Source organism: Filicampus tigris, chromosome 8 (assembly GCF_054856515.1).
Source record: "Filicampus tigris isolate MCC_2025a chromosome 8, RoL_Ftig_1.0, whole genome shotgun sequence".
NCBI classification, from domain to species: Eukaryota; Metazoa; Chordata; class Actinopteri; order Syngnathiformes; family Syngnathidae; genus Filicampus; species Filicampus tigris.
In genome coordinates, this window is record NC_141224.1 from 25,898,374 (window position 1) to 25,910,057 (window position 11,684).

General features: G+C 43.5%; 1 protein-coding gene across 1 annotated transcript in view; it reads left to right on the forward strand.

Moving 5' to 3' along the window:
* The window catches only part of LOC147144174 (eukaryotic translation initiation factor 3 subunit H), a 142,907-nt gene that overhangs the window by 117,728 nt on the left and 13,495 nt on the right, over window positions 1-11,684 (forward strand). Inside the window, exon 6 of the mRNA XM_086038714.1 lies at window positions 2,704-2,824. Within this exon, the coding sequence (XP_085894840.1) occupies window positions 2,704-2,824 (121 nt within the window). The remainder of the gene's footprint in view (window positions 1-2,703; window positions 2,825-11,684) is intronic.

An 11,684-nucleotide genomic window follows, 5' to 3' on the forward strand; every position in this document is an offset into this window, starting at 1 on the left:
CCACTGAGCAAGCAAAGCTATCTGCTATTATCAGCATTCCAGTGGTCAAGGGGAAGGTTGCAGCTTTATGGCATTAATCCATTCCTCCTTTAAGTATAGAAACTTTGACCTGATAGCAATCTGATTGCAACACCTTTTGCCATTATCTTTTGAATTACAAGAAGGCATGATCAATATTTTTATAATGGCAACAATATATCAACTGTCAGTGTGTCCTCTTAGAGACGTCACTCTTGATGATGAACCGACTAATACGTATCACCTAACTGCAGTTCATCTTGGCTTTACAGTACTAAAGGGAGTTTAGCGCCATTGTTTTGGTAAGGCCTCTGACCTTCTTCAGTTCAATGCTGTTAGTTATAGCTGCAGCAGAAAGCTCTTTTCTGCAAAGAAAACCTACAAATCATCTGACCAACAAAAATGTATAGTTTGTGGCAAGCATTTATCAGTTTAACTCATTCACTGCCATTGACATATTTGTCTTTTCACAGTCCAGCCATTCAATCCCAGGAATTTATTTATATTTTTTTCAAACTTTTTTCAAACGTTAGGGTAAAAGAGGGTCTAAAAATAGCTGGCAATTAATGAGTTATCTTAGTTAAATCTTAGTATTTGAAGAATAAGGACAACAACATATCCCAAATGGCAAATAATGTTACAGGTTGAAAACATTAAATGTATAAATTAATACATGGACAGTTATTTAAAGTAATTATATTATTCCTGCAACTAACGATTATTTTGATTATTTTAATAACCAATTAATCAGTCGATTATTGTATATTGTGTTTTAGTAGATTGATCGATAAATCTTAAGTTTTAATACCGCTATATTAAAAAACAGACATTATTTTAAATTGACAGTTCAGAAAATGCACAAACAAATTTAATAATAAACAATTTAAATACATTTTAAGATTCACTTACTAGTTTGGTTCTTGTCAGAAAATGTGCAAAAATGTTGATCATTGGTTTCCAAAGTAAAGCAGATGTTAGAAAATGTTTAATTTTGATTCAACACAATAACTAATCAATAGGCGTCAGGGACCATCAGTATATCGTCGCTGTCAAGAGGAATTCTCATACTGTCAAAATGACAACTTTACAGGAAGTAAAAAAAAAAAGCCAGCTTGTTTGAGTTTCGAGGCACTGCTTTCTTCAAGTTGTATTATACCTTATATTGCTATTGCACACTCACAGCAACATAATACTACCTAAAGAATACATTCGATCGCTAATTTAACACTGGCATTGATTAAGGAGCCACTGGCTTCCTACAAACACAAAGCTGGCGGCAGCTGAGTACTTCAAAGTCTGCAATTATTTGAAGCGTGCAAAAAGCCTTTAACAAACTCAATCCAGCGAACCTTACTGTCTTAAAAAAAACAAAAAAACACCCAGACGTTAAATCGAGGCGACAATTACGCCACACAGCTTCCGCAGAAGGAGAAAACTGAAGTAGTTTTGCCACATCTCTCGAACACTCCTCAAACAAGTTGCGTTCAAGAGAGGCAGTCTATTTGTATTTGCTATTTTTACTGCTTTAAATTGGCAAAAATTGAGTAAAAACTACAGACGAAGTGGGGACGGACCATTAGTATCAATTTTTATAAAAACAAAATTTGACCATATTTAGACATACGAGGACAGCGACAAATACTGGCTGGGTGTTGCAGTACTTTGTCTTTATTGTGTATGTTATTGCTTGGAGCCACTAGATTTTTTACCATGCACTTGGAGAGCTGAAGTGACTGTTGGAATAATTTACCCACTTACTTACTCGTAAATTTTTTTAGTTATATTTTGTTGAGGTAGATGCCAATTTGCTGTTCGACAAAAAAAAAAAGTCTAACCAAATAATCGGCCCATTATTTTTAAAAATACATCATGCATATAGCTTCTTTTGCGGCCCCCTTGACGATTCCAACAGCAAAGATACAAATTATAGGCAGAAAATGTGATTGTTTTGCAATACTTTGTCCTTAAGTATTTAACTTAAAGTGGAAGTCAACCCAAACATATTTTTTTCAAGAATATCTTCCCAGCAGGCCCACTAGTTGAAACACAGCATCCTGATTAATTTTGCGTTTGTGGAATATAAGTTAAGCAGCAAGAAGCACTCGTTTTTAGCCATCTCTGGGGGCGGCCATTTTGTCTTCTGTTGACTGAAAATGACATCACAACGACCAAACACGGCTGACCTGTTCTCTGAATCTGGGCCGTAAAAAAAACAAAACAAAATGTTCTAAAAAAAAAAAGAAGAAAAAAAAATGTGTGGCTCGAAATTGAAAATACAATCAAATCAAGGATTTGGAGAGTGGAGTGGAGCCAAGGTTGTGTGTGTGATGCACCGCTACCCCAGCTGTCCTACAACTAGCCACGACGAGTTCAGGGTTTCGTACTGCTTAGGCCGCAGGGTGCGTGCTTTCAAGGTTTTTCCTTGCCTCATCATAACATCCTGTTTGGGCCGTGTTGTTGCGGTGACAAAAGTCAAACCGAAAGTGGAAAAGCACTGTACGACAATTTTTGGTGTATCGCTGTTATTACCTTTATAATCATTCTAATCTACTAAAAGAGGTTGTTTGAAGCAATGCAAAGCTTACAAAGACTGTAAATCTGTTGAAAATTACGGCCACTATAGGTAAATGGAAATGTGTATGTAGCAGAGCAAAACAATGTAAGTAACGGATACCTTTCTTGCAGTAACCATTTGGAGAAAAGCCTTCAGCTCCTGATGGACAGGGTGGATGACATGAACCAAGACATAGTCAAATATAACACCTACAGCCGCAATCTGAGCAAACAGCAGCAGCAGAAGCACCAGGTAATTCTCACACGTATACTTGTATGCACACGCAAACCTTTTTTCATAGAAGCAACTACACTCCACTAGGGTTGGGCACCGAGAATCTGGCATCGAATGGAACTGGGTCTATCATTCCGGTTCTCCCGGGACCGTTCAGCTTTTAGAATGTCGGTGCTAATGCTAAGTTTCGATTCCTAGTTAGCCGCGCGGAAACGCTACGAATGAAGTACGACCGATTTACAAAAAAATTAATAAAAAATGTGTGCCCCCACTCGAGCTGCCGTGGTCCGCTTGGTCAGCCCCTCCGATCGCTTCGTACTGGCCGGCATGCGCGGGCCGCGGCCACTCTGGGCGTGTGCCTGGCCCTTCCCACGGATATCCACAGCGGCGGCAGCTGCTGGGACACCGCGGTGGCAGCAGTCGCCCTTCACGGGGTCGGTGATCCTGCCCGGGCCGATCCGGCTGGCTCATTCGGCCAACGCCTAGCCATACAACTGAAGCGATGCAGCTTATGACCCAAAAGTCAAAATCGGCTAAGTACGTCTAATGGCAACATTGAGCCAACAAGTTCAGCACACAAATGCACATATTTATCTTATAGCATACGCAGCTGCAGCATATACATAAATACTGTACATACAGATACATCATATGTTTACATTGACTGCTTAGATTAGATAGACTTTCCTTGCTTGCCCTTAAAATGCAGCGTTGTTTGTCATATATATTTTGTCTAAAGCAAGACAAGGTTAGCCAATCAATTGGTGTTCAGTGGCATGCTTTCACTAACAGCTGCATGGCATTTATTATGAATAATGTAATGAGTAATGGTACCGACTCCCAGTCCAGCAGGGTCTCATTCGCCATATATTAGGAGCATTATCATGCACACAGGCGGCGACTTTATGTTCTATTGCCCACGTACCAATCACACTCCGCAGGTGAGCAGACAAGTTTTCAGATGTGTATCTTTCCTCCAAGGCGCATGTCTGAAGCACACAGCTGAGGAGATGTCCTTCGTCCACATAATGACACGTTATAGTCATGTACAATTCGGTGGCTGGATGGACAGATAGACGTCCATCCGTCTGTAGTTAAGGCCACATAGTCGACCCGCTCAAACGCTCGTAGCATCTCCTCTTTCATTTGGTTATGGTTACTCTCGAGTTGGGGCATGATTGTTTTGCGACTTGGCACCGGGTACTCAGGCTCGATACACAGCATCAATTTTTCGAACCCTTTGCCCTCAACAAAAGAAAGTGGCAGCATATCGCAGGCAGTCATTGCACAAATTAGTTGGGTAATCTTCGCTGTGCGGTGATCATCACAGTGCCTGGCTGGAACAAACACTCTCATGCTCGTCTGCCTGGCCCCGCCATCATCGACCTGCAGGTTCAGCATAAACTCACTTACAACTACTCTACCGGAGCGATGAGAAACCACATCCAAAGGAAACACCTCGATGTGCCAAACGATGCTGGGTTTTTTCGTGGTAGCGTCGACATCTTCAGAATTTACTTATCTAAATATTATTCCCCAATCTTAGTGTCCCCGCCCCCTATTATGTGTGTGTGGGAGGGGGGGCATTTCTCTCTCTTGGTGCTCAGCTTGTTTACAGAGGCAGAGGCGTGAGGAACAAGATGCGTGATACTTAATGCAGCGTTTAACCGGCTAGTAAAATACTAAACATTTAATAAATCGTAGACGGTTAAACGACTAGTCGCGCACATCCCTACAATGTATTGTACAAAGATGCTACAAGACAGGACACGAGGTTATTAGGGGGGTGTTTTCACCATTAACCCCAAACATCGAGAGTGGGTTAGGGGTGTGCAATGAATCGATTTTATGATTTTGATTATTACACCCGACAATTACAAAATTGGCATAATCGTAAAAAAACGATTGTTGATATCAATGTTAATAATTGTTAATTATCGTATTTTCCGGACTATAAGCCGCGACTTTTTCCCTAGATTTTGAGACATGCGGCTTATAGTCCGGTGCGGCTATTCTGTGGATTTTTCTTCCACCGCTCGGGGCGCTCTAACCGGTATGACAGTACAATTCAATACAATACATTTCCCATTAACTGGATGTGACTGCAGGTGGAGGAGCTCAACAGGCGAGGGCGCTATGCACTAGATTATTGCATTAGGTGCTGTAATGCTTTGATTTTATGTTTTCCGAGAGGTCCCTGAAGTGCACATGAATGCGATTGGCTGATGTTACGTCTGTTCTGTTGTTTCGATGTGAAATGCTATTGTTGATTTAGCACGTCGTGTGTTAGATTGGCTGAGTATATTAACATAAAACAAGACAGGTGCATATGCAGAATGTAGTAGAACAATAGATGGTGGAGTCTGGTGGACATTAGCTGACAAACTGGAGCGGCAGTCGGCAGTGAAATGAAGATAAATACTGTTTATTTTCTCTTGGTTCTGTTCCGTTTTAATCAGCAACGTTGCTGCAGTGTTAAAAGGCACTGGTAGGAAAGAATCTGCTCAGGTACATACATGTACATTTACAGTTCATAATCGTTCTGTAAATGCAGTAAATATAAAAGTTTTCAACATAGATAGGTGCAGCTTATATAAAGGTGCGGCTTATTTAAGGTTTTTTCCAAAATGTTCTAAAAAAATAGAGTGGGTGCGGCTTATACCCCAGAAAATACAGTAATTTGGAGTTGTTTTGAGGCATGTGCACACGATTTACTCTGCCGCGCCGCCCTCTCCAAGATAGCTAGCTAGCCAGCCAGGCAGCCAGCCCGCACTCCGCAAGTCACACTGCACATGCTCCTACTCAACGTTTTAACAGAGTAACAGACCTAAAAATGGCACAAGACCCGCCACAGGAACGACTTGTAAACAAGCAAGGCAAGTCGAAATCGCTTATTTGATTACATTTTGGGTTTGCCGTGGAAGACGGCGAGCAAAGACGTATACCCTAGCACGACCCTAGAGCAATGGTCACCAACCTTTTTTGGCTGGTGTACGCCCAAACCTTTTAGTCATACTATGAATACACCCGCACTCACACGTGTTGATGATTCTCCAAAAGTATAACTTTTGCACAACTGATATGAAAGTTATTTTATTTCGTTTCCTTAATTCTGATAATTATTTCTGAGGCTGTGTGTGTGTGTGTGCGTGTGTGGGTGTGTGTGGGGGTGTGTGTTTGTGTGCGTGTGCGTGTGTGCGTGTGCGTGCGGGAGAGATACTTCACATTGCAGACATAAAATCTATAAGATGCGCCACAGTTTGTTTTTATGATTTGCTGGTTGTGCATGTTGAAGTGTTTGGAAGTCATTTGGGCTGGCTGCCATAAAGATCTCTGTCTGTCAGCAACACCGTGATCATGACGTGAATGCAGCCCGCTCACTTCCTGCAGCTCTTCAGAACCTACAAAAGTGCAGTGAAATGTGGTGTAATACAAGGAAAGTGTTTTATTTTGTATAATTAAACCACAAAAGGGGGAAAAAAACGTGTAATTTTGTATGGTGGAGGGCGCACACGCATCCATCCATCCATCCATCCACACACACGCACAGTCACAAACTCAACTCACTCCTGTATGTGGTTCAGTTCAATAGTTTTACCCATGTGAACCGCTTATCCTCGCAAATCAATTATTTTTCAACCAAAAGGCCTTTTTGGAGTGTTATGTTGTTTTGTAGAAGAAAGACATTATTTAGACGCTGTCACAAAAACAAAAAATAGTGTCAAATTATGCTTGAAATGCATGCTTTTACAAAAAAAAGCTGAAAAAGAACGGAAGAATGTACCAAACGTTCTTCCGTTCTTCTGGAATCTCCACTAGAAAATAGCTAAGTTTCTAGAAAATTCAAATTTTGGGGGGGGGGGGGAAAACGGCCTTCTCATATGGCCTTCTCATATTCTAAACTTTATTTTGGTAGGCTCCATGTTTGTATAGCAATAGAACACAATATTCTGTGGGCCTTGCAAGAGCAGTCAAAATCCAGTAAAATGCCTCCAGTTAAAACAGCTGGGATTGAATGAGTTAGTCTTTCATATCCCTGTTTTTGTTCTCTTTCAATACCACAGAGACTTATTTCATACACGGACTTGATTAGCTGTAAATTAAAAAGATGCAGCAGGAAAGCAGTTGGTGTGTTAAAAACGAATTCACAAGCACACTCAGCCAGAACAGAAGACTGAAGGGTAGCACATTTTCAGCTAGTACAGCCTCTGAAATGCAGTGTAAGCGCCTACCGACACACGCCAACGTGTCATGCACAAGCGTTATCATAGTAGTGAAAATAATAATGAGATAATGCTAATGAATAATAAAAAATACCATTAGTCAGAAAAATAGTAACACAGATGACTCACTGTGTTCATATAAACTTACACCTACGTTAAACAACTTCAGTTATTCTGTCATTACTTTGAGCGATTGGAATTGGGAAAACGTCTGAAGCTTTAATGTTCAGCATTCATCATCAGCCAGGTTCATAGCAGCGGCTGGACTTGCAACAGTGACACAACTCAGAGCCCATCTCTGTTCACAATGTGAACCCCGCAGAAAACAAAACATGTACGTAGCCAACGTCCCCGGGCCAATCACCCACACTCCAGCCACTATGATTTATCATCCTCCCACACTGACCTTCTCATCAGCACAGGCCCTGAACCTGACGCGCACACACACACACACATATGCACTTATGGCCTTCTCAGACGACCCGACTTTTTTGTAGTTCACGACGGTCGTGCTGTCAGACTACAAGTTATCGATCGGTCTTGGACCGGGTGAGATGTCACACTACAAGTCTGTCACCAATCAAACCCCGCCCAATCGTCACGTGCTTCCGTCAAGATTCTGTCCATCGGCGCAGGTCCTTCGCGGAGGCGGAACAAGCAACTGTCAGTCATGTCAAGGGAGGCAGGACAAGCAGCTGCGTAGTGGGGAGAGGGCAGCACAAACTGTCTTTTCTCCAAAAAGAACTTGAAGTAGCGTACGTCACACTATGCGGTAAGCCGTACACAATTTCTGACATGCCAGACTTTCGTTGTTGTGGTCATGAAGCGTCCCAGACGCCAAACGACCAGTTTTTGAGAATGTCACACTACACGGGCTACGATGCGTCAAAGACAGCTAAAAATCTGCTTAGGAGACACTACGTTTGTCTGCGACACGTCTGTCGGCCCAAAATCGGGCTATAGTCGTGTACACAGTACAGTTGCGAGAGAGCTAACTGTGTAGGGACGAGGGATGTGAAGCTTCTGTCGATCTTTAAGTGAATCCCTCCAAACTTCCCATGCACCGCATTTCTCCTGTGGAAGTGGAGCATCCCATTTGGTTGTTTCTGTAGTCAGCTCACGGAGCAGATATCTCCCTTGAATTGTAACAGGAGCTACGAATCCCAAGGGATCAAACAAGCTGTTGATCGTCGAGAGAACTCCACGACGTGTGAATGACTTGTCGTCGGATGTCTGAAAGGTAATGGTATCTTTACTAATTTCCCAGATTAAACCAAGACTGCGTTGTATTGGGGAATCTTCACCACCAAATGTAAGGTTTTGGACATTTTTGGCACAGTCTTCTGCTGGAGAAGCTTTTAGGACCGCTAGATTGTTTGATGTGAACTTATGAAGCCTCAAATTCGACTCAGCGAGGGATGCTTGCGTTCTCTTTAGGAGGCTGATTGCTTGTTCCTGTTTGTAGTGAGATGAGTACATCGTCTACATAGAATTCACGTTCTATTACTCGTCTGGTGTATGAGTCTTGTTTTTGCTCGCCCTTGACGGCTGCCCTTCTCAAACCGAATGTGGCCACTGCTGGCGAAGGGCTGTTCCCGAACACATGGACTCTCATCCTGTATTCTACGACATCTTTCTTGAGATTGTTGTCACGAAACCAGAGGAAGCTCGGGTAATCTCTATGATCTTCTCTCACAACGAAATAATGAAACATATGTTGTATGTCAGCGGCACGGTGGTCGACTGGTTAGCACGTCCGCCTCACAGTTCAGAGGTCGTGGGTTCGATCCCGGCTCCGGCCTCCCTGTGTGGAGTTTGCATGTTCTCCCCGTGCCTGCGTGGGTTTTCTCCGGGCACTCCGGTTTCCTCCCACATTCCAAAAACATGCATGGTAAGTTGATTGGATACTCTAAATTGCCCCTAGGTGTGATTGTGAGTGCGGATATTTGTCTCTGTGTGCCCTGCGATTGGCTGGCAACCAGTTCAGGGTGTCCCCCGCCTACTGCCCAAAGACAGCTGGGATAGGCTCCAGCACGCCCCGCGACCCTTGTGAGGAGAAGCGGTACAGATAATGGATGGATGGATGGATGTTGTATGTCTGCGGTCACTGCAATGCGTTCTTTTCTGAACCGTATCAGGACTCCAAGGAGACTGTTGGCCAAGTCTGGTCCAGTGAGCAGCACGTTGTTGAGAGAAATGCCATCTTGCTGTGCGCTGGAGTCAAAAACCAGTCTAATTTGGTTCTGGTTTTCTCGGATGGTAGACTCCGAAGGTGGGTAGGTACCAATGTTCTTTTCCCTTTGGGTGGGAGTCCAGGCTCTGCAAGGTTGCTGTCAAACAGATCCTGCATGAAGAGGATGAACTGGTCTTTCATTTTAGGTTTACGGTCGAGTGTGCGCTTCAGAGAGCAAAGACGGTTTAAGACTTGCTGTCTATTGTTAGGCTCTGGGAGATCTGAAATTGGACTCATCCTGGAAAACCTCTTTATCCATAGTCTGGAGGAACAGCTCATCTTCTATGGAACGAGCAAGCTTATTGTCATTTTTAGTCCTCTCGAAGACAGTGGGTACAAGACGGTCATCATTTGTCTTTTGGCTGTAGCTTCTCTGATTGTTGTCGAACTGAAGCGGAGGGTTGGGACAGACTATTCCTTTCAGTCGGATATGGCTTGTGCAGGGAGTGAACAGCGAAGGTCTACCATTGTCGAGGATGTTTGTCTTAAAGGAGTGAACGGTGGGTTTGTGTAGTTTCCAAAGCACACGTCACCTACCAGGACCCAATGAAGAACCAACTTTTGTGCAAATGGTGCATTATCAGGTCCATTGATCTTTCCTCTCATCTTGTGAGCCTGGATGACATCTCTGCCAAGGAGGAGAAGGATTCGAGCCTGCTGATCAGTGGGTGGAATCTCGTCTGCAAGACATTTCAAGTGAGGATGACAGAGAGCTACTGCGGGTGTCGGGATTTTGTTGCGATTATCTGGGATGTCATTACATTCTATTAGCTCAGGGAGTGGAATACTGACTCCCCCGTTCGATGCCTCAATCTCTAGACCAGCTGCCTTTCTACCTGAGCTCTCTTTCGTGCCTGCACAGGTCTTTAGTGAATATTGGTATGTGGTCCCCTGAATATTGAAGAGATCGAAAAGCTCTGATCTAGCCAGTGATCTGTTGCTTTGATCATCTAGCATAGCATACATTGTCACGGCACTCTCTGGCCTTTTTGTAGGATATACTTTGACCAAGCATATTTTGGAGCAGGATTTTCCCGTAAGGTCGCCACCACATACTTCGGTGCATAGAGAGTTTACTGAGCTCTGGCGCATCCTCCTTTACATTCTCCCCGCCATGCTCTGATGATGCCTTTGGGAAGCTAGTTTTCCATGGCGGTGGACCAGGATGCAGGGCTGTGAGATGTTTATCGCTGTCACAGTCCTCACACTTTAACACAGCTTTGCAGTCACGAGCGATGTGAGAGGATGATGAACACCATCTGAAGCAGATCCCTTTTCTTTAAGGTATGCTTTGCGTTCGTCAATAGGTTTCAGTCTGAAGCTGCGGCATTTTTTTAGAGGATGGGGTTTATTGTGGATAGCACAGTGTTTCGCGGGATCGTCTTTGGGTTCATCTTTGGTGTGAGCAGACGTGTTAGAGATGTCAGTCTTATTTACTGACACTGGAGCTCTGGAGTTGGTGCGTTTGTGGATTGTTGTTTCCTTTCCCGTGAGCGGAAGTGCTGGGAAGAGTGAAGCTGGGATTGTTCCTAGTCTTGGCTTTGTGGCAGATGAAATCTGTGAAGAATAAGAATGGTGGGTACGTTACATTGTAGTCTTCCTTATATCTTGAACCTTGAGCCAACCATTTCTCCTGCAGGTGGTATGGCAATTTTTCCACGATGGGACTGATGCCACGTGTTGTGTGCAGGTACGCAAAGCCAGGTAGGTAACCATCTTTTTTTGCAGACAGTAGCTCCAGTAAGAGGTCTCCAAGCTCTCTTGATTTCATATTCACTTTGTTCGAAATCCGAGGGAAGCTGTCAAGCTTGTTAAAGAGAGCATTTTCAATTACTTCAGGTGGGCTGTAACATTCATCGAGCCATTTCCAGGTCATTCGTAGTGCCGCATCTGCATTTTCAACATGGACCACTCCAGTGCGCCTCACATTTTCCGATGATTCTTTGCCGAGCCATTTTGTAAGCAGATCCAATCCTTCACTTTCCGCAAGATCCAGGTCTCTAATGGTGTCGAGGAAAGATGACCTCCATGCTCTGTAGCTTTCTAATTGATCATTAAAGTGAGACAGGTCAGTGCTCACGAGTTCTTTGCGTGCCAGGTATTTTGCCATTTCGATCATAACTGATGCGTCTGGATGACGCACTGGTGAGTCTCTATTGTACTGCAAGGCATTAAACCTTGTTTGGTGACTCCATCTATCATTATTTGCTTTGCAAAATGATCTTTCTGATTTAACTGTGATGTGGTCTTCTTGATGCTGTTTAAATGATGACTGGGTCGTGGGGCAATTTTAATGTAGTCTGTGGTGTTCTGGTTGGGGACTAGATGCCAAATTTATCTTGCATGTTGCTGCTTCCCTCCAAACGTTGGTTCGGACTGTTTCCTGTCAAACCGGATGTCAAAATAAAAGCTTTAGTAAAGT